The sequence below is a fragment of the Dryobates pubescens genome, chromosome 31 (assembly GCF_014839835.1).
Source record: "Dryobates pubescens isolate bDryPub1 chromosome 31, bDryPub1.pri, whole genome shotgun sequence".
NCBI lineage: Eukaryota > Metazoa > Chordata > Aves > Piciformes > Picidae > Dryobates > Dryobates pubescens.
In genome coordinates, this window is record NC_071642.1 from 2,599,669 (window position 1) to 2,623,139 (window position 23,471).

At 48.3% G+C, this 23,471-nt stretch overlaps 1 protein-coding gene across 21 annotated transcripts in view; it reads right to left on the reverse strand.

The window, feature by feature from the left end:
* Positions 1-23,471, reverse strand: part of PTPRS (protein tyrosine phosphatase receptor type S) — a 171,214-nt gene that overhangs the window by 53,793 nt on the left and 93,950 nt on the right. For 13 of the 21 annotated variants that reach the window (XM_054174815.1, XM_054174822.1, XM_054174821.1 and 10 more), the window contains 2 exons: positions 12,333-12,443; positions 9,628-9,639 (listed from right to left, as the gene is read on the reverse strand). In XM_054174815.1, the coding sequence (XP_054030790.1) occupies positions 9,628-9,639; positions 12,333-12,443 (123 nt within the window). The remainder of the gene's footprint in view (positions 1-9,627; positions 9,640-12,332; positions 12,444-23,471) is intronic. The other 8 variants (XM_054174823.1, XM_054174820.1, XM_054174829.1 and 5 more) reach the window with 1 other exon arrangement.

Here is a 23,471-nt window from a genome sequence, read left to right on the forward strand (position 1 = left end):
CTGCTCAGCATTCAGGATCTTTTCAGATGGGAAGGATGCTGCCAGGAGAGGTGGTGGCTGGTTTTCATTTACTGTGGCTTTACTCACCAAAAGCCAGCTACAGCCCCTGCCTCCTCCTGCGAGATGTCCTCAGAGAAAGCTGCAGTTTAAAGCTCCTGCAGTTACCACTACCCAGGAACCAGGACTGAGAGGCAGGCAAGAGAAGACTTCCAGAACTGCAGCATTAGGAGCTCAGAGAAGCCAAGAGAAGGATTCCTGCATGCAGGGACTGTGAAGGGAACGGGGAGCATGCCCTCACCTCCAGTGTTGCTGGGCAAAGGACTGGAGCCTGGAGGGAGAGACTACAAACTCACCTGGACACTAAGCCTAGAAGATGACTTTGTGATTAGAGAAAGGTGTAGGGAGAGTGCCAGGGATTTTGCACAACCTCAGGCAGCAGCACCGGCTCAGAGCAGGCAACATGCTCCTTTCTGCCTCCTCTCCCACTGCCCTGGAAGACTCCTAGCCCTAGACATGAGAAGCTGTCCCTGCTGCCTGCTTCAGGAGGGGCTGCACTTCAGAAAATGGAGCCAGGTGAAGACCACCCCCGTCACAATCTGAGACAAGATGGAGAGAACTTGAACAGAAACAAGTGGGGCCAACATGCAGACAGATCTGGGGTGGGGATGACTCTTTTTTTGTTGCTTGTTTTTTTTGAGGGGGGGCTGGTATGTAACCTTCTGGAGAGGGGAGGCAAGGTGGGAAGAGGTGAGGAGAAATGGGGGAGACACAGGCCGGACAGGATCTGGTCAGCAAACAGCATCAACAGCAACAAACAGCGGCAGGTGGGATGCAAACACTGAGTTGTCATGGAAACAGAACAAGACAATTAATCCAAACCGAGGCTAATCACAAAGAAATAAAACCAAACTGAAAGAGAAAGGGAAAAAAAATAACCCAAAAGCAAACAAAGAAACCCCAACAAACCCATAACAACAACAAAAAAATAAACAGAAAAAGAAAGAAAAAGGAAGAAGGAACCAGAATTTAGTAACTGAAAAGCATCATCTGATGTAAGGTGGAGTGCTGAGAATCGGAGTCTGAAGGGAGCAGCCTGCTGCTGTCTGCAGGGGCTGGGGCAGGGACGGACAAGATCCACTCACAAAACACAAGCTCGGGGCCAGGGAGCAGAGCAGCTCTCTCCACCCACCCTCCTCGCAGCACCCAGGGGGTCAGGTCAAGCTCTGGGGGGTCTCAGGGCAGCATCTGGCTGGGTCAGCGGCGTTGGGCACACTTGACTAACAGGGAGCCACCAGCACATCTGGGTGCCAGCCCAGGGAAAGGGAGAATTTGGGGCTGGGCTGGCAGCAGGCGGCTGGGGCCCGGAGCAGGCAGTAGCGCTCTGGCTGCGCATCCTGGTTTCAAAAAAGCTACACCCCGCTGTGTGCACAGACCTGCAAACATCCACACACCGGGCTGGGATGGGGTGATAGCTCCACCACTCAATGATGGAGACCTCAGAGCATCCCTAGATACATCCCTGCTGCGGCTCAGGGCTGGGACAACTGCATTTTACGCTAAGCCTGAGTTGCACTTGTAGGGCTCATCTCTGGGTACGAGGAACCGCCACGCTGCAGTCCCTTTGAATTCCTACACCACTCTGATCTAGCTGTTGATTTGTCAAGCTGAGGTTCTCTGGGTCAGTGTTCAGGTCAGGGCCTAGGAGGAGGAAAGCAGTGGTGGGAAGAAAGCTAGAGATTGAATCAGGAGCAATTTCAGCTCTAGGCCCAGCTGGGTTTCACACAGCACAGCTGAAAGAGGGAGATCTTCCCTGGAAAAAAGGCAGCCAAGAGATTCCTTCCCTTGTGCTATCCACATTCGAAGGACCAGGAAGAGCAGTTGGGATGGGGCAGCCAGGGCTCTACTTTACAGACATTTCTCTACCACTTTGACCAATTTGGGGTTTCCAGAAGCACCTGTGCCCCGAGTTTCAGGGATGTTTGGTTTCCACGACAGCTTTGTCAGACCTCGCATGCGTACACAGAGGTGCATGCTCCATGTGCAACATCTCCCGAGATACACACACAAGCAGGCACACACAAACACACACTGCCAGTGGCCAAAAGACTCTCAGGAGCTTTTTTCAAACAAGGATACAGCTTGTTACTGAGAGAAGTGGATTTTAGAGCTGGACATTCATGGTGCCAAGTCAAATTGTTTCGATGCAGAGAAGCCATTTTGGAGGCACAGAAAGGTTTTGGTTTGCTTTCAAGTGCAGTTAGTTGTGAGTCTGTTTAATGTTGTCTGTTGGAAAAAGGATTTCCCACAGGCAAATCTGCCCCCTCTCCTCTCCCAAAATTCTGCTTAATGACACTTCCACTGGGATCTGAACTGATCCAGAACTTGTCACCCCCCCTCGTAAAGCCAATTGGTTTTGTTGCTGCTCACGGAGGCAGAGGGCTTAACCCAGTTTGTGTTCTGTGAGTGGCATTTTGGCTGCATTGCTCTTTCCAAGAAGGTACCAATCAACACTGCTACGGTTCCCCACCACCACCACTCTGTTCAGAAGAGAGCTGGGGTCCACAGGGTGTGAGAGATGGTTTGGAAAGGGACAGACTTACAGACCTGATCGGAAGAGAGACTGGGAGATCCAGGGTTGACTTTTGCAACACCAGAATCCATCCTTAAAATGTGTTCCCAGGATGCTGCCAGTGAGAGAAACCTGAGGACCAACCAACCAGCTTGAGGAAAACCCTCTGGTGCCCCTTTTTAAGCCCCTTCCAGATTAGCTCAGGAAGAACAAAAATGCTGGGAGAGGAGGAGAGAGGTGGGGGAAAGGAGAAGGTAGCAGCCGAGGACTCATCACTTCAAACCCCGATTCACATTAAACCAACTCAAAGAGAAACAGATTTCAGCTCAGAAAGAAGAACTTAATTGGGGGGGGGGGGGGGGGGGAAGGGAAATAAAATTAAGAAAACAAACAAACAAACAAAAAAAAGGAACAACAAAAGAAAAAAAAAAAAGAAAAGAAGGAAAGGAAAGAAAAGTGAAGTGACTGGTTGAAAAAGCACCAAACAAAACCAAATGGTATTAAAACATTTTGACACTCAGCAAGCTGCTGCTCCAAATGAGGTGAGAAGGCGGACATTATTGGCCATTTTGGTGAGGCAGGACTCATTCCGTCTCGCTCCAAAATGAGGGAGGGGTGGTGGGGGGAAAACGGGGGAAAAGGGTGCCAAAATAATGTGCAGCCTCTAGGTTATTAGTGAAGCTTAGATTACACCTGTCCTCCCCTCCCAAAAGGTGGTCTGGCCCTGCCCCTCTGCTCTCCGTGCAGCCGCCTCTGCCTCCTCCCTCTCCCCGCTCCAATTTGCGAGTTCGCTCCGCTCGTGCGGCTTTGGATTTCCGACCTCCGTCCCTCCAGAGGACGAGATGCTGCCCTCCTCGTGCCCATCTCCTTCCTCATTTCCTTCGTGGCAAATAAGAATCAAGAAGTCAATAGGTCAATAAATAAAGAATGAGACCAAGGCTTGGCATTTGGTCTGGAGGAAATCCATCACCTTCCCAATCATCATTGCTTTATCCACTTAAGACACATCAGGCTGGCTGAACACCTTTGGTCTTTGGTAACGATTTGATTCTGCTGTATTTGGTTTGGTTTTCTTTTGTTTTGCCTTTCGTTTTCCCCCTTTTTTTTTTTTGGCCTTGTTTTGTTTTGCCTTTTTTGTTCTGTTTTGTTTTGCCTTTTTGGTTGTTTGTTTGGCCTCATTTTGTTTCCTTTCGATTTGGTTTTGGTTCTCTTTTCATTTCCAACAGCGCCGAATAGAAAGACAGAATCCGAAGCCCAATTGGTTTTCAAGCAGCTCTGCAACGTTTCAACACAGACTTTTTCTTCTTTCTTTTTTTGGTGCTATTTGATGGTTGTGGTTTGTTAATTTGACAAGGTGTAATCTAATTTTTTTTTTTAGGTTTTTTTTGTTTGTTTTTTTTTGTTGTTTTTTTATCCCCTAAAACAAAGAGAACAGCGATGCAAAAGGTGTAAAGAGACACAGGCAGGCAGAGATTTCGAGATCAGTACAGCACAGTGTTCCTGCAAAGTGCCCTCTAGAGAGATAAAATATAAACACAGAGGTTTGATTTTTGGTTTGGTTTTTGGTTTGTTTTTTTTTTTTTTTTGGTTTTGGGGGGGTGGCTTTTGGTATCCATTTCCCATTTCCTCGATACCCTTGAGAAATCCTTCTGCAGAAACACAGCAAAGGTGGTTTGGGGTTGCTTTGTTGGCTTTCCAACTAGAATTTCAGAGCTGAGGACACCCCACCTATGGCCAAGGTGCTCTCCCTACCCACGGAGGGGCTCAGGTCCCACTGAGGAAGCATCAGGAAATTCTCCCTCCCTCGGCTGCAGGGAAAGGGCAGCGCAGCGGCAGCCGCAGGCAGCAGTGGAGGTTCTGCCTCCCTCCTTCTCCACTGAAGAATTCATCAGTGCTGGGCTGAAGAGGTACTGAAATGCCTACATTTTAAACTAGCCTTGTTCTGACCTTCTGCCTATTTGTTACAGCTACAGTGCAAGTGAAATGATTTCCTCTCTAACCTCTAAATGGCATTGAGAGCCAAAAGCTTAGCAACCGTTCCACTCGTCTGCCGAGGGCTGGGCTTGATGGTCAGATTACACAGGAGCCAAACTTCACCCAGGAGCAGGCTACAGGCTAAATGATTTGTTAAATTACTCACATTTTAATATGTATTTTTAAAAGCTCTATTTCCTGAGGCCCTGGGCACTCTATTTCTGCATTTTCTAAGGGGTTTATTGGAACTGATTTCAGCTGGGTTTGCTGTTAGGTGGTTAGCCCTGGCCCTGTTTTCGTTTTGGGTCTCTCAATGAGTTGAGGCGTTCCAGGGAGCCTTGACAAACACTTGAAATGTTCTCAGCAGGACCTGGGCTGCACAACCTGATTCTGGGTGACTAAGCTGTACTTGAGTCCCACAGCAAAGCCTAAGCAGGGCTCTTCCAAATGCCTGCTCAACCACTGACACCTCCCTGGGCTTGGAAAGAACAGAGCAACAAGAAGCTGGAGCTGAGGGGAGAAAGGATTATCCCTGCAACACCACAGCTGCTGCCTTTTGTAACTCCTGAGGGGGCACCACTGGGAGAAATGGGGGGGGGGGGGGGCATTGCTTGTTCTGTTAAAACTCAACCCTGCCAATTTGCCCTGTGCCAAGAGCAGCAGCTCTGCTCACTCAGGAGGTGCTAAAACCTGCCCCACACAGCTCCACTGCTGGCTCTTCCTGCTTGTCCTGCTCTGCCCTGGGGAGTACTGTGGCCACACTGGGAGTCCTTAGGTCCAGTTCTGGGGTCCCCAGTTCAAGAGGGATAAGAAACTACTGGAGAGAGTCCAACAGAGGGCCACAAAGATGATGAGGGGCCCAAAGTACCTCTGTGAGGAGGAAAGGCTGAGAGTCCTGGGACTGTTTAGCCTGGAGAAGAGCTCTCAAACCAGCCTCTCTTGTGGCCATCCAAGGAGAGCCATGAAGCTCTCCAACACCACAACTGAGACTTAAGTCCTTCATACACAGAACTTGGAACCTGTCCTTTCCTGCAGTCACTATGGGCCAGAAGCTTGACAGTGTTTGCATCCCTGGGGAGACAGAGAAGCATTCAATGAGGCTTCTGAAGGCCAGGTGAGTTGTAGAGCTCCCATAAAAATCAGCATCATCCCCATCCTGAGGCGTGTTGGCTTGCCTGCTACAGCTGTGGCTTCCCTTTCACTGACTGCAGGTGAAACCTGGACAACTAGCTCAGACTAGAAACCTTCCAGCACCCCAGGCTGGAGGTAGAACTCATCTCACCTATTTCTGATCTGCTTTTGTGCATTTGACCTTGGATATTCCCTGCTGGCAGAATCTTTGCTCTTTTGGACCATGGCATGATCATTAATAATACAGAAGGCAAACCCTTAATCAATAACTTCAAGCCCATGCCCACAGGAGCTCTTTTAGGCAGGCATCAAGCCTCTGTTTCCTCTCCCAGTGTCATTCCAGCCTATCAGGACTGCATCCAATTTAGCCTTAGTTTCTTGCTGTTTATATTACTACTATTATTAATTATTTTTATTGGCTCTTAGGGAAGAATTTCACCTGAAAACCTTCTCAGCTCACAAGAGATTCTAGCAGCAGCAGCAGCCCCAGTTAGAAAGATTTTATAGAAGAGAAAAATAAACAAATAATAATAAAAAAAGCAATGGAGGATAAATCCCTTTTTAATTGCACCTAAATCCTGAAACTCAAACTCCTATTCATGAAGGCAAATCCTGTAATTAGTGGTGATTATCACCTTTTAGTCCTAGGCAGGAGGGAGGTGGGATGGGAACACCTCATTTCAAATCCTAGTTCTTCTCTCTTGCTCTTTTTCAATAGAATGAGCCTTGGTTGGTTGGTTTTGGTCGATTTTCTTTTGGGTTTTTTGCTTTGTTTTTTTTTTTCTTTAAATAGAGCATTGGGGCTGGGGGATGTCTTTTGGCATCAACGTTAGAAAGCCATTCAGAAAGACATCGTCACAACAGTGCAGCATTTGGGAGTGGTACCCTTGGAGCTAAGAGGAGAGGGGGAGAGACTTGAAAGGGGAAGGGGAGAATACCAGCACTGAGGGTCCAAGCACTGAAATCTCAGCATTTTAAGGAAAAAAAAGAGAAGGACAGAGAGAGAGAAAGAGAGAGACAGAGGGAGAGAGAGACAGATACTGTGTCAGTACTGCACTGGATTTCTCAAAAATCACACAGCTTTAATACCTGTACACTAGGAAAGCCCTTCCTTGGGTTGATTCTTGGGTGGTGAGGATTGATGGGCAGAGGGAAATGCATCCCCAGGGAAAGGAAGGGCATTCACTTTGCCGCGGGCAAAAGCACCAAGCACCAAGGGTACAACTAACACACTGCGACCCCCTCCCCCCTCCTGTTCGCTGTCCCATGTGGCTCCCCCAGGCAGGATGCTCACATGGGAGGCAACAGGAGCTCTGTGGGGGATAAACAGGGAGATGAGAAGAGGGAAAAGAGGCATTTTTCAGCTAGAATGTCACTTGTCAGATTTCTTGCTGCTGTTTTACAATAGAGATGCAGCTGCCAGATGTGTCCCATCAGCCTCTTTTAGTGTCTGCCACTGCTGCAGTTCTCCTGGAGAAAGGAGGGCTCCACCTTCCCTGGGCCTGGCTGGTTTTCAAGGTGGGTCAATAATGGTTCAGTGACAGGGAAGAAAGGGGGTGACAGGGAGAGGCAGAGATCCAGCTGCCCCTCTGCAGAAGGTGGCTGGCTGCCCTCCATCTCTGACACTGCAAGGGCAGGCATCACCCTCCTCCAAGGGGATCTGCCAGGCTCTGCTGGGGCACACACCGGTGCCAGGGGAGAGGCAACTGCCTGAGCCAGGAGCAGAGCAGGCAGCTTTCTGCCTCTCCCCATCCTGGGCTGCCAGTAGATGACCTCCCCTAGGCAGTGTCTTAGCTCTGAACTGGAGGGCCAGGCACCAATGAGCAAGCTGTGGGGAAGCCCTTCCGAGGGATCAGGAGCTTGTTTTGAGCGCAGGATGTGGAACAAGAGCCACACCTCCAAGAAACAGAAGTGAAACAATAACGTGAGCCAGGGTCTGCTCTTAACTCTTGGAACAACACACCCTGGCTGCTCACCATCTTTTCCACTTCCCACATCTCTCCCTTTCCTCCTCCCTCCCCGCCTCCCTCCCCCCCCAAAACAAAGGCTCGTCCCAAATAAGCAGGGCTTCCATGGACAGGCGTTAGAGCTGTGTGACTCCTTTCCTCCTTGGAGGGATTGAGGAGTTCAGTTACCAGCGGGTGGGCAGGAACACTGGCTTCTCACAATGCGTTTGGAAGAGACTACTACAGCAGCACAGCATCACCAAAAAAAAACAGAAACCAAAACGACCACCTCGGGAACTCAAGAGAAAGCAAAAGGAAAAAACAAAACAACCCCAAAACAGAAACCAAAACCAAAACCAGAACGAGCTGAGAATTTCCAAAAGGAAGAAAAGAAATCCACTTGGAAAAGAAAGCAAAGAAGAAACCAACTGAAGGAATAATAATAATAATAGTAATAATAATAGTAAAAAAAAATAATAATAGCAAAAATAATAGCTAAAATAGTAAAATAGTAAAAATAATAGTAATAATAACAGAAATAAAAATAATAGTAAAAATAATAGTAAAATAGTAAAAATAATAGTAATAATAATAGTGAAAATAATAGTAAAAATAATAATAGTGAAAATAATAGTAAAATAGTAAAAATAATAGTAGAATAATAATAAAAATAATAGTAAAAATAATAGTAATAATGATAATTAAAAAATAATAAAAATAATAGCAATAATAGTAAAAATAATAGTAAAAATAATAGTAAAAATAATAATAATAGTAATAATGATAACAGAAATAAAAATAATAGTAAAATAGTAAAAATAATAGTAATAATAATAGTGAAAATAATAGTAAAAATAATAATAGTGAAAATAATAGTAAAATAGTAAAAATAATAGTAGAATAATAATAAAAATAATAGTAAAAACAATAGTAATAATGATAATTTAAAAAATAATAAAAATAATAGCAATAATAGTAAAAATAATAGTAAAAATAATAGTAAAAATAATAATAATAGTAATAATGATAATAAAAATAATAATAAAAATAATAGCAATACTAGTAAAAATAATAGTAAAAATAATAATAGTAATAATGATAATAAAAAAATAAAATAATAGCAATAATAGTAAAAATAATAGTAATAATAATAGTAATAATGATAATAAAAATAATAGTAATAATAGCAATAATAGTGAAAATAATAGTGAAAATAATAGTAAAAATAATAGTAATAATGATGGTAAAAATAATAGCAATAATAGTGAAAATAATAGTAAAATGGTAAAAATAATATTAAAAATAATAATAACACAATAATGTAATAATAGATGTAATAATGGTAAGAATAACAGTACTAATTGTAAGAATAAATAATGATAATAATAATAATGATAATAATAATAATAATAATACCACAACAAAACCAACAACAAAACTCAAGACAGATTCAGATACCGAGACCAACAGAAAAAAAAAAGGTAAATGAACCAAAAAAAAAAGCCCCACCCCCCACCCCCCCCCAAAGAAAAACTCAATGTAAATCCCAGAATCAAAGTGGAAAAACCAGGAAAGGAAAGTGGCATGCAAAGAAGATTGTTACATTCTCCTATCATGCATCAGGCCCAATGTCCAAGGCAAGGTAACCATGACGACAAAAAGGTGCAAGAACTCAGCAACATTACCAAAGGATGCATAAAGAGAGGCCCACAATGCAACTCAACTCATCTCGGCGAGACCCGGGAACGGGCGGGTCTCACTCTGCTTCGAGATCTCTTGCTTTTTCTCGGTTCGGTTTCTTTAATCGATTGATTCAGTTATTTGTTTGGGTTGTTTTGTTTGTTTTTTTTTTGCATTCTTTTTTTTTCAATATATATATATATTTTTTTTTTTTTCAATTTTGTTTTGGTTTTTGTTTTGTTTCGTTTCGTTTTGTTTTTTTTTTTTTGCTCTTAAGAATGTAAAAATGTGGGTAAAGAAAGTAAAAAAGAAAAAAACCACACCAACCTTCTCGTAGCTCTGAGGGATGTTAAGGGGGTTTGATGCGGAACACAATGACATGAGGAGAAGAGAAAAATAGGGGAAACACAGAGAGAGTAAAAAAAGGCCTTCTCAAGGCTGTCAGCTGCAAATTGATTGTTGTTTGTTTGAGGTTTTTTTTGCTTATCTTTTTTTTTTTCCTCTTTTGTTTGTTGTTTTTTTTTTGGTCTTTTTATTTATATATATTTTTTTTTTCTTTTCTTTTTTCTCTTAACCAAAATAAAAAGAAAGAAAGGTTAAAAAAAACAAAAACAAAAACAAAAACACCAACAGAACCAACCAGAAAAGAAAAATGAAGAGAGTAACTACCCTCTCGTCCTGCCTCCCTGCCTTTCCCCCTCCCCTCCACCTAAGTACCTTTTGGTTAAGACCAACCAAGCTCTGACCGTGAGCAACCCTAACTCGGGAGCGGCACCCACAGAGGTGCCGACCCCAGCCAGGAGTTCCCACTTCTGCAAGTGCCATCTGCTCCTTGGAGAAGAGGGAGCAGAACCTGTAACCAGGCAGAGGAGACCCAGTACAATGGAGATTCCAGGCTGGAAATCTTGTTCCCCAAGCCCATGCGCCCACCGGCTTCCCCTCCCTCCCCCTTCCCCCCGCCGCCCCAACCCCCAGCTCCGCTTGCACTAACTCCAGAATGGGACTGAATAAGGAAAAAAAGAAAATCATTAGGAGAAGAAAAGAAAAGCAAAAGCAAAAACATTTCCTTGCAGTGTTCAAACTTACAACTCCTATCCCAGGTGCTCTATAGAGACAAGCATGTTATGGGAGAAACAAGTCAATTGGAAACACAGGAGTGTTCAAGACTCTTTCCAAACAACAAAACAAAAGGGGAGGGGAAAAAAAAATAAAGGAAAAGGAAAAGAAAAAAGGGAAGGAAAAAAAAAAATATGTGCATGAACTTTCACCTCCCACCAAAGCAAACCCCAGTTCAGAACTTTGTGTTACCTTTCCACGATATCAACACACAAGAAACAAGGAATTAAACAGCATGAAAAACACCCAAACCACAGGCCCAGCTTGCTTACACCGAGGTTTCTGCACTCTCTCGGCCGGCTAAGGCTGGCTTTGATCTCAGGCAGGGCTCAGGCAGACCTGGGCTAACTGGGATAGAAAGAGGGCCAGCTCTGCTCCAGGGCTGGAGACAGGCAACTCCATGGGTACCACACCTCTGTCTCCTGGGTAGTTTCCGAGTGGCCAGAAAGGGAGAGGAAATTTAGAAAGAAAAGAATAATGACAAAGCCAAATCCCCCTTTTCTTGTCCTTTTGGTTGGGTTGTTTGTTTTCCTCTTTGGAAACCCAAGCTGCCTGCAAAGGATTGAGCCCTGAATTGGCACCAGATCCAGATTCACACTCCCCTCACCCCCTCCCCAAAATAAACAAGAAGAATTTGGGAGGGGGAGGATAGGGGGGGGCTAGGGCAACAAGGTAAAGGGGGGGCCAGGGGTGGGCAGAAAAATTTCAGACCCCATTTTCCAGCTGGCCACAAAAGGCTCTTTAAAAATGTAGCTGGGAAAGACTGAATTATTCAAAAGCCTTCTCTCCATGTGCATGTGATTCAGTGAGCGTGAGACACGAGAGAGAGAGAGGAAGAAGAGAGAGAGGAGGAAGTGTGCACACAGGAGCATGGCTCTGCAGGGGGCTGCAGAGGTAACGTCGAGTGTAGGTGGGAGGCTTCCTCTGTCGATGGGATGGAAATGGGAACAGTTTGCTGGGATGGAACTTGGCTTTTTTGGGGGTGCTTTTATTTTGGGGGTTTTGTTCCTCCCCAATGGTATTTTTCTTTTTTTTTCTTTTTTTTTTTTTTTTTTTTTTTTGTGTGTTTTGTTTTTTCATTCAATTTAAAAAAAAAAACAAGTGGAAAGGGCCAGCCCTGCTCTCTCATTACCAAAAGGGTTTGGTTTTGGTTTGTTTTGGTTTTTCACTGTGGAAAGATATTAAACCAAAGCTACACACAAAACAGTTTGCAGGTCAAGAGAGGTTAAACTGAAAATGACAAAGAAAGCTGAGAGGTTCTGCCCCGTTGGGTGGGAGAACATCCAGGGGGCGTGAAGGAGAAGCCAATCCCCCTGGGTCCACTGGAGGAATCTGTCTGCTGTGGCAGAGATGGCTGCTGGCCCTCTCCAGCTTTCTGGTGAGCCTGTGCCCGTGGCCAGCTTTTGTGCCCAAGGAAGCCAGGGACAAATTACTGCTGGCAAAGGGAAAACCAGCTGGGAGTTGTGTGAGGAGCGAGAATGCAGCCTCCGGTCGTGATCTGCTGAGATCCAGGGGACAGAGAGCTCAGTGGAGGGGGCTGAGAGGGTCCTCCCCTCCTCTCACACCCACACCAGCAGAGCTGAAACCTTCCCACTTGCAGAGAGCAGGGATCCTTTGGGAGAAAAGGGGATCAGGGGCTCTCTGCAGCCAAAGCTGTTTATCCCCTGGGGGCCCTGCAGGTCTGATGCTGGCAGGGTCTGGGCCGCACTATTTCGGGTCCCACTCGACTCCGCTGCAGGTGACCCTTGCACTGCCGCTCTGCAGCGAGCCACCGGCACCAGTGAAGAAGGCTGGGAGCAGAGGCATCCCTCTGCGAGGATCCGAGGGACTAAGGCACCATCAGCAGAGAGCTGGGGGGGCAAAGGCAGGCCCTGGTGGGAGATGTGTGGCAGCTGGTGAGCCGAGGAGCTCCCTACCTCTCACGTAAAGGTTAGCAGGGGAGGAGTAGCGCACCCCGGCGCTGTTGCTGGCCACGCACTCGTACTTCCCCTGGTCTGTCTCCTCGCTGCTCTCGATCTGCAGGCCACCTGGCAGGAGAGAAGAAGACCGCAGCAAAGACACCATCATCACCACCTGGTTTTGTTGTGAAGACAGAGCAGCAGTGGCAAGCCTTTTGCCTTTGCATTCGTTAAGACCCAAGGAGGGAGTTCGGTGCCAGGAGGGAGGTGCAAGGCTGCAGCGGCTTGCCCAGAGAGGCGGTCGAGGCTCCAGCCCTGGAGATGTTCGTGGTCAAACTTGATGGGGCCCTGAGCAGCCTGATCTAGTTGGAGATGGCCCTGCTGACTGCAGAGGGGTTGGACAAGATGCCCTTCGAGGGTCCCTTTCAACCTGACACGTTCCAGGATTGCTCCCCTTGGGCTAACGCACACTGGGACACTGCCTGGGCTGGGAGCTCTGGAAGCAGCGAGCCCTCTGTCAGCATCAGCTCATGGCTGCGCTCATTGTCACAGCTGGACACACACCCAACAGGAGGAGAAAATTCAATACCACCCCCCCCCACCCCCCCCTCTGCTAAGTGTTATTCTCCATTCTGAAACGATCAGCAAAAGCACAACTTTTGTGGCTCCTGCAATGCAGGCATTCTGCACCAGAACTCAGGAAATCCACTTCAATAATCCACATGGCTGGGAGCCCCAGAAATCTATCAGCAGGAGGCTGACTTTTCTCTTGCTGGATTTTGAAGCAGTGACCAGAGAAGCAAACAGCTTTGTCACCCACCGCCTATGGGATCCCGGGGGAGCGGTTTCATCACCGCTGCCTTTGTTTTGAGCCTAAATACCCAATTCAGAGGAAGCCTCCTGGAGATAAGAGCCAGTGTGAAAAAGCACATTACAGATAGTGAATATTCCCAAGGGGAAATCCCTGTAAATACTGCACTGGAACTTCAAGAAAAAAAAAAATTTGCCTGTGTGCTTTACACCAAGTGGGGCAAAAGGATTAAGGTTGCTCTGAAAGCTGCCTATTACTGTGGCTGAGGAGAATCTATGCTGAGCCCATACTAAAGACTCCTGTAAGCAAACATGCAGAGATCTGCAGCATGTAACTACATGGAAGAAAATTGCCTCATTTACCTCAGAAGGCTTCGTCCCTGCAAAATTCCAGTTAAAATACATACTAGATAAATAATTCAACAGGCTAGCAAATGTTTTATGTATTAGGAGTACATGATTATACTACAGATATGGACAGAGCTCTCATGCTCCAAGAACTCTTAACTCCCAGGGCTGGGGGGAAAAAAAAAACACAACACAACACAAAACCAAACCCAACCCCCAAGATGGAAACCAAACAATTGCAGCGCGGTGTAATAGTATTGATCACATCCTAAGTGAGGAAAGTGCAAAATGATCTCATTGCTGGCTGCAGATACAGCCTCTTCAGGAAGGAAAAACCCAAGGTGTTCCCAGGAGGAGGGCACACAGCTGAGGTTGCTCTGGGTGTGCACGGGTGGCACGGCGTGAAGCTGGGAGAGCACTTCTGATGTGGGGGTGACAGCGCCACTCCTGCCAGCACCCGCCCTGCCTGGGAGCTCCCAAGGGCACAAAGGATAGAATTGTAACCCCCCAAACCCACCCCCACCCCAAGCCACTTCGCCAAAGTGGCTTGATTTCAGCCCAGTCTGTGGCTATGTCAGCGTAAGAGGAGTGAGAAACTAAACAGACTAAAGCTTCGCAGGGAGACAGCAGCTGAGCAGATTCCACACCCAACCACAGCTCCTGCAGGCTCTGCCCGTGGAAAGCTCCAGGCAGGGGAGAGCTGGCCAGGGAGTTCTCCCAGGAATTTCTCTTAATTTGGACAAATCTGGGGCTTTCTTCCACTGGTTCCAGACAAATGTTTCTGTGTGGCTCGTGAGCTTTGCTCCTCTGAGCATACACGAGGGGAGACCTGGAGTACTGTGTCCAGCTGTGGGCTCCCCAGCTCAAGGACAGGGAACTACTGGATAGAGTCCAGTGGAGGGCCACGAGGATGCTGAGGGGCCTGGAGCATCTCTCTTATGAGAGGCTGAGAGCCCTGGGGCTCTTCAGCCTGGAGAAGAGGGGATCTGATCAATGCTCAGCAAGAGCTAAAGGGCCTGTGGGGAACAAGAGGATGGACCTGGGCTCTTTTCAGTGGTGCTCAGTGACAGGACAAGGGACAATGGGCACAAACTAGAACCCAGGAGGTTTCATTTGAACTTATGGAGAAGCTTCTTTGGTGTCAGGGTCCTGGAGCCCCGGAGCAGGCTGCCCAGAGAGGTTCTGGAGCCTCCTTCTCTGGAGAGATTCCAAACCCTCCTGGACATGCTCCTGTGCAACCTGGTCTAGGCAAACCTGCATTAGCAGGGGGCTGCAGTGGATGATCTCCAGAGGTCCCAACCCCTTCCACTCTATGGGTCTATGATTCTAGGAGACTGAACCCCTCTGCAGAGCAGGAACAGAACCACCAGCTGCAGGCAGGCAGCTCTGCCAGGGAAATAAGGACTCACCCCACTCCTCTTGTCCACTGCAGCTTTGCTGGTGAATGCAACAGTGGAAATTACACTGCAGAGAGGTCAATGAGTTTTCAGCACTTGTCAGGAGCCAACAGAGATGATGTGTGAAAAAGTAAATCTCACCTACAGCACCTCCTGTTGCTTTTACCAGCAGAGAATTATGGACTTTAAAATTTGCCAGTGTGGGCAAAACCAAAGCAGGATCTTCCTAGGGGTGCACACCCAGTCCCTGCTGGCTTTCAGACACAGCTTTGAGGCCTGGTATCATTTTGGCTCCAGCAGAGAGACAGTGCAGAAGCTACTTACCGTGGGGATCTTTCCCAGAGAAACCTGAGGGTAAGAGGAGGGGGGAGGAAGGGGAAAGAAGGCTCTGAGGTCAAACAAATGAGTGAGCTGAGGTGCTAAGTGCTGAAGATCTGTCTGAGCAAAAAGGATTGGAAAACTTCCTCTGCCATCAGTGGCTCAGCAGCACTTTGCACCAATCAAGAGAAGGTCCTAAGTATTCACCAAGCTCTGATAGCATTTAATGCTTAAGATAAACTTCAGTCCTTCACAGTCCTGGAGAGAGATTAGCTCTTAAAACTCTGCCATAAATCTGAGGCAGCGCAGCCTGGGACGTTATCGGCATAACAGCATCAGTGTCACCAAGAGCACCCAGCAAACACAAAAAGGACATCAGAACCACAGAGAAAATAAAGACAGGTGTGGAAAGAGCAAAAAAAAGGAAAGGAAAAGAAACACCCAGAGGTGAAGAAGCAGGACAAGGAAACAGAGCAACAACAAACAACAACAACAAGAGTCTGTGTTGAGCAGAGGTCAATGGAACGGGGACTGAGTGGAGAGAAGTGTTTGGAGAGTGGGTGAGTGAGTGGGCTGGGGGTGTCTTACCTCGGATCGGTGTACCTTCTGCAAAGGAAACAAAGACAAGAAGTGAACAGACTGTAAAACCCCAAACACCTGGACTGCCTGTGGGAAAAGGACCTGAGTCAAGGAAGACAGTTCCCAGTAGGAAACTTCCTGCTCTACCTCATCTTTAATGACAGGGACAGACTGAAGAGGGCTGGGGGGGGTCCTTCAGGTGGGGATGCCCTTTTGAAAGCAGTCCAATTCAGCTGGCTGGTTACAGAGCCTCCGTGGCACTTGGTTTCCAAAAATCTTAAGCCTGGCTCTGTTTCCTAGCTAAGGATGCAAAGCAAATGCTCAAGCTGTCAGCTACCATTACTGCTTGCTGCTTGCAGTGATTTTCATCACTCCTGGGGCAAAGGGTTGGCGTCACAGCCATGTTAAAGGGACATCCAGGTACCTTGCATCACATTAAGAGTTGCAGGTTTGATCTCACCTTTGCTAGCAAATTCCCAGCTCCAAACTTTAGCTCTTGGCACAGATGTGTGAGGAATTCCACACCTGTCCTTGTCAGGACCTTCAGTTATCCTTCAGTGGCTCGGCACCGAGACTGAAGCCAGATGCTCTGCGCTAGAGAAGGTTGTACAAAGGGCTGCACCTCGTGCATCTGCTCTGGAAGTCTAAATGCCAGTGCAGGGGGGCGTTGTATGGGGAGAGAAGAGTCCTGCTACAGTTGCCTGTTGACTGCATCTCCCCTGGGTTATGTTTGTTCAGCCCCACTCCAGCTGTCCCTAAGTGCCTATCGCCAGCCTTTGGCTGAGGCAGGTCTGAGAGATGCGAGAAGCGAGGCGGTGGTTGGTGAGCCACGCCACAGCCCGTGCTGAAATCACTGCTCCCCCTGCTTCAAACTCCTCAGGTTGCAACCATCTTCCTTTGAAAACATGGCAGGTCCTTTTGCTCACAGTGGCATTCAAACTTGTCACACAGCTTATCAAAGAGGGGGGTTCAGTGGGTTGCCTTTTACCCAATCCTGAGAACGGGGCAGATTCCGCAGTTCCGAGCAGTGCCTCTCGCTAGGGAGGTGACAGCTCCGCAGCACCTCCCAGCCAGGGCTGCTACAGCACACCAGAAACGTCAGCCTTGCACCCTCTCCCCTGCCCCAGGAGGTGCAGCAGCACTGCCACCCCTCAATTACGGATGGGGACCCAAGGGAGAGGTGAAGCAACTTGCCCAAGGTCAGCGAGGGAAGTCTGTGGCAGAGGCGAGAACAGGAGCCGAAGCCTCCTGTGTGCCAATCTTCTGCCTTAACCACAACAAACCCCCAAACCCTTCCCTCCTTCTCCTTCAGCCCTGCTCATCCCTGTGCTGCGGTTCAGTCCTCCATTTTCAGGATAGAAGGTAAAAATAGATGGATACTGATTACAGGTCACCTTTGTTCTTCAAAGGAGATGAGGGAAGAGAGGTATTACGGTGTTAGGATATTAGAGTCTAGTTATACTCAGCTTCTAGTTAAGAGGTTAGGTTATTTGCTAGAGAAAAGTTAGCATCTAGTTAGGGTTAGGAACTAGCTAAGGTTAATAAAGCAGGCTGGTTAGCTGTCAGGACAAAGGCTGGAGAGACAGTGCTTGGAAGAGGAGGTGGGGAGCATGTACTTGGGCAGATCTCCAGACAGGAGACGGCAGGGAGGTTTGAGAAAGCGAGCAAGAGAGAGAGGCTAAGCAGCAAAGGGTTACAGTTCAGTTCAGTGGAAATAAAAACAGCCTCTGATACATCCTTCTGTCTCAAAACTGGAGTGAAAATCTGCCATCTGTGGCACAAAACTGGAACAAGGCTAATGGGAAGAGGGTAGAGGAGGGGAAGAGACCCCAACATCACCCACTGCTAGAAAGCTCCTTTGGCCTTGGCTCAGCCTGGCAGTTTCCTGCAAAGGTTCCCTCTAATTGACAGGAGAAACATGCTGGAAGTTGGAGCTGTGGAAGTGCAGACACAAGAGCAGCCATTACCTTGTGTCTGGAGGTCACTTACTCCCTGTTCCCTCTTAGCATCAGCATTGCCCCTGGAAATTGGTTGTCAGCAGCTCTCAGACTGTCTTGGAGAGCCAGGGGAGCCAAGCAATGCCACCTGGGTCTTCCCAGCTCTAACTCTGGCAGGTGGGACACAGGGGTGAGGAGCAAAACATGTTTTAGAAGATGCTCCACAGCAGGGATGGAAGGGGGGCAGAATTTGAATCAAAACCCAACTGAGTAACAGGAGAGCCTTTGAGTGGTGGCAGGGACACAGATGGTAGATTTTCACTGTTGGAGTTTCACATCTAACCAGCTTCATGTTCAACACAGGGGCAGCAGGATGGTGCTAGAAGAGGACCCAAACCACGTTCAATCGTTCTGAAGGACTCTGCCAGGTCTGGGGAAGTTTGGGAAGGAGCTGGGGGAGGGCATTGGCATTCAGGAGCTGGCTTGCCTGGTGTCCTACCACTGCAGCAGGCTGACCACTGTCCAGGGTGGGACAAGGGCTCCAGCTTTGCAGGAAAACTCAAGGAGGAAGAACTCATGCTGGGCACTAAATCCTGAGTGAAGAGCTGGCTCTGAGGTGCCACGTGCAAACTATTCATATTGCGCTGCACAGCCTCCCAGGACCTGGGGATCTGCCTATTTAGGGCAAATTTTGAGGCTGTGTGAGCCCAGATGGCCAGAGCCCAGCATTAAGCAGCAGGGGCAAAAGGCAGCCTCTGGATTAGAAAGGACCAAGGTGGTGCCAGGCAGAATTCCATGTGCAGGTCATCCTCTGTCACAGAGGATGGGATCTGCCCTTCCACCATCCCTTCCTCTGACTTCCCTCAAGCCAAGCTGCATACAGATTCTCCAAGCCTGGCAAACAAGGAGAGGAGGAGGAGGGTCAGCATTGCCATGGCAATGACAGAAAACACATCCCCACCTTCTGCTGGGCCACGTGTGAGAACATGTGTGTGTGTGCTCTGCTCTGCTCCGCTCCCCAGGGCTGCAGGCAGCTTTCTGCTCCAAACAAGCAGGCAATCATCAAGGGGCTTCTGCAATTGGAAATCGCCGGATCCTGGCTGACAGCTGCGATTGCTACATCCCCAGGAACAAAAGGGGACTTGGCACGGGCAGGAAACGTGACGTTAGCCCTGCAGCCAGCCTCCTGCCTGCCTTCTCCTGGGACAGAGATGATCTGGAGCGCGGCTGGGGGTAGGGGTGGGGTGGGCTTCTCTTTTGCTCAACCCTTTCCCCCCCACCCCCATAGCTGATGACCTGTGAGTTGGAGCTTCAATCAGAAAACACTGCTCCCCCCCACCCCCAACCCTCTCCCCTTCTGCAAATGCCAATAACCCTGTCAGATGTGAAACTCCAAAGCCTCCCTGCAGGTGTGAACACAATTATCACAGTTCCAGGGGACAGGCCATTGTGTAATTGGGGAATTCCAGGACAACTGTTGCTATGACACTATAGATATATATATAATAAAAAAGGAAAAGAAAAGAGAAGAGAATAATCTGTGCCATGGTAGGAGGATCATATTTAGCTGTTACCTCTTTAGACAGATACATTAATTAGGATAATGATGGGGGTTTTTGGTTTGGTTTTGGGGGGGGTGGTTGTTTTTTGGGGTAGCCTGCAATGCCCCTGCAGAAATTCATTTCAGAGGGCAGAGCCTCCCTGCTGGAAAGGGTTAGTAGAAGAAATGCACAGCATGCCTCTCAAGAAGCTGTTACAAAGGGATTAGTGGGAAGGGCAAAGGGTTACAACTCTGGCCATCAGCAGGTTTGGGGGTTTTAGTTCATCAATGATTTCTTTTCTTAGGAGGGGGGAGGTTTGGTTTGTGCTTTGGTTGATTTCTGATTATATATATTATTTTTTTTTTTCAATTGAACAAACTTACCAAAGGTCTCTGAGTGTTATAAAATAAAAGTGGGGAAAAAAAAGAAAAGGAAAAAAAAGAAAAAGGGAAAAAAAAAAGAAAAAAAAAGTTTGTTATAGGCAGTTATTTAGGAGACAGGAGACACAGACAAAGACACACAAGGCTTGAGTGTTTCTGGGAGGGCAGGAGGTGGCTGCCTCCTGCTGCCCCCCCCTGGGTGGCACGGCTGCTCCAGATGGCCTCAGACTGCTGGCATCAGGGCTAGGCAGCAATCTCCCCTTCTCCTCCACCACCCAGACCACTTCGGTGCTTAGCCAGCCTGGGTCCCCAAGGCTGAGATGTCCAAGCTTGCCTAAGGGAAGCAGGAGCCCTGACAGAGGCTCTCCCTGCTCCCCTTTGGCTGCTAAAGCAGCTTCAGAGCCCCCAGGCATTGGATTGCCAGCTGCTAGGAAAGCTCCTCTGGAGATGGAAAGGAGAAGGAGAGATGCTGGCTAGAGAAAGGCTGCTATGGTTAATGACACCTCCCCTGTTTCTCCACTACATTGAAGAGTCATAACACAAATGGGTCCCTGGGATGACGTGAACATAATGACCACGGTCTCAGAGGTCCATTTAGGTTGCCAGAGAAGCACCCAGGGTTAATATGAATGAGAACCAGATCTGGACACAGCTACCCAGTCCTGCAGAGCTCTGTGCATGACATTTCACTTGTACCTTTTAATGAGCTCATTTGCATGTTTGCCACTAATTCATCTATTGATAAAAAGTCAGTTCTCAGCACCCTCCATAACAAAGCAGCAGGGCTGCTGCCATCCTGATGGCTTCATCTCCAGGGCAGAACCTGGGTGACTGTCCTGCCCTGCTGCTCTCTCAGCCTGTCCCAGCCTCCAGCAGGGAGCAAGGCACAGGGACAACATAGCTGCTGGTTTCTATGCTCAAGCTTAACACAGTGCAGCACTGGAGCTGTGATTTAGTGCCAGGGTCACTCCCTGCACTCCCATCCACATGGAGCTTGTCAAACACCCCTTGGCTGGGTGTGCTTGTTAATCCCCAGGGAGCTGGGCTGGAGTCACCCTCTGGTGACCTGTGCTCTTTAGCAGTGTCCTGAAGCACCCAGTGCCCTCATGGGTGCTGGTGCCACACTTGTGGCAGCAGAGTTTGTTTTCTGGGAAAGATGAGTGTGCTGAACGCAGTTCTGGCTTGAGCAGCACTCAAACAGGCATCACCTTGCACACCATGCTCAGGATGCAAACACACACCTGGATCTGCTCTGCCTTGGGCTTGAAACAGCTCCTTCCACTGCCCCAGACACCAACACAGCACAGATTACCCTGATGTTCAAATGTCTTCACAGCACAGAACCTGCAAGTTCTGCAGGACCATAAAAGCAGATGGAACAGGAGCAGCTGGAAGCTGGGCAGAGGGAGCCTCATGAAGTTCAACAAGGACAAGTAGAGGATCCTGCACCTGAGGAGGAATAAACCCCTGCACCAGTACAGGTGAGGGGGGACCTCCTGGGAAGCAGCTCTGTGGGAAAAGAGCTGGGAGTCCTGGTGGACAACAGGCTGGGCAGGAGCCAGCAACGAGCCCTTATGACCAAGGTGGTCAATGGCATCCTGGGGTGCAGCAAGATGAATGTGGCCAGCAGGTCAAGGGAGGTTCTCCTCCCCCTCTGTTCTGCCCTGGTAAGGTCCCATTTGGAGTACTGGGTCCGGTTCTGGGCTCTCCAGCTCAAGAAGGACAGGGAACTGCTTGAGAGGATACAGCAAAGGGCTCCAAAGATGATGAGGGGACTGGAACATCTCTCTGATGAAGAAAGGCTGAGGGACTTTGGGCTTTTTGGCCTGGACAAGAGCAGCCTGAGGGGGGAATCTCATCAATGCTGATCAATACTTCAAGGGTGGGTGTCAGGAGGATGGGACCAGGCTTTGCTCAGAGGTGCTCAGCGACAGAACAAGAGGTAATGGGCACAAACTTGAACATAAGAACATCTGAACATGAGGAGCAACTTCCTTAATTTAAGGGTGATGGAGCCCTGGAGCAGGCTGGTGGTGGAGTCTCCATCTCTGGAGTCATTCCAAATCTGCCTGGATGCCATCCTATGCCACCTGCTCTGGGTGACCCTGCTGTGGCAGGGGGGGGTGGGACTAGATGATGTCCAGAGGTCCTCCCTAACCCCTCCCATTCTGTGATCACTCTGTAGCATCCTAACTGCCCAGGAATCTGCTCTCCCTTTCACACAGGCAACAGGTTTCCACCCCTAAGGCCAAAAGGGATGCTTCAGGGTTTCAGCAGTCTCCTAATTCAAAGCAGCTGTAAATGAGATTAATTCTCAGCAGGTACCTCCTGATTTATCAGAGAGGCCAAGAGTTCACTGCCAGGCAAAGCAATTCAGTGGAATTAAAATGCAGAGCTGGGTTGGCTTTGAGGAAAACACCAGATCAAACCCAGTTTAAGAGTATAAAGGCATTCTAGCAAGATGAGAAATGCATTAAAAATGATCTGCCTTTGCATTACTCACACTTCAGATCCTGGGCACGGAGCATGAGCTGATTCTAGTTTACCTCTCATTATTTATGCTGAGTGATTTCTTTAATTTGCATTTGCCTCAGCTGTGATGATAAAACAAGGGAGGTCAATCTCATCTCTGGTTGTGGCATTCAACAGCCCATTCTAATTCAACAAAGCACTTGGAGGAGCAGCTTGGAAGTTTGCTTGGCTGGAGAAGGACCCATTTAGGCAGGCTGTTCAAAAGCCAAGCTGATCTGGAGCTGTGCTGAATCTTCTCCACTGGTAGCTCACAGAACTGAAAATCTTTGTCCAGGATCTGTGCTAAACACAGGAAGAGGAAAAACCAGCTGGTGCCACTCTCTGGTGTTCAGATCCAGCTTCACAGTGGGCAGGAGTGGTTCCCTCAGAGCCAGCAGTGGTCTGGGCAGGAGCAGTTGGCTGACCCTTGCCTAGCCAACTTGTGAAATGTCTGACAGGAAGAGAGCAACCCCAGGCTCTGCATCCCAGCAGGACACAGAGCTGTTGGAGCAAGTGCAGGAGGCCACAAAGATGATCCAAGGGCTGGAGCAGCTCTGCTATCAGGATAGGCTGAGGGAGCTGGGAGTGTTCAGCCTGGAGAAGAGTCCACAGGGACCTTAGAGCTGCCTTCCAATAGCTGAAGGGATCCTGCAGGAAGGCTGCAGAGGGTGTCTAGAGACAGGACAAGGGGGAATGGTTTGAAGCTGGTTAGACTGGAGATTAGGAAGAAGATCTTCAGCAGGAGGGTGGTGAGACTCTGGAACAGGCTGCCCAGGGAGGCTGTGGATGCCTCCTCCCTGGGAGTATTCAAGACCAGGCTGGCTTGAGCAGCAGAGCCTAGTTGAGAGGTGTCCCTCTAGTTGAGAGGTTGGAGGAGACGATCTCTGAGGCCCCTTCCAACCTGAGCCATTCCAGGATTCTCTCTCCCTACACCAATACCATTCTTTGGCCAATAGAGACCCTGGAAAATGCTCCCTCTTGTTTGTCCAAAGGAATGTTCTGAGCAGCTGAAGTGAGAGTGGGGCTTGCTGGGGTTAGTTTTGCTCAAAAGGTAATACTTCCAAAGTCTGTTTTGCATTTGCAGCTATCAGAGAGATCTTAGGGTGTTGTTTAAGCTGGGAAATGGAAGTGCTTCTCAGTAGTCCCCAAAGCTCAATGTACCTGTGCCCTCCTTGCATGCACACACACACAGAGTGAGCTGGCAGCTCCAGTGAGGATAGGACCCAGCTCCTGAACTGGGAGGGTTAAGAGACGTGGTGCTGAGACACACACTAAACAACAAACAGAAAGCAAACAAAAGAGACAGATGGACAAGCAGATGGGGAAAGACAGAAAA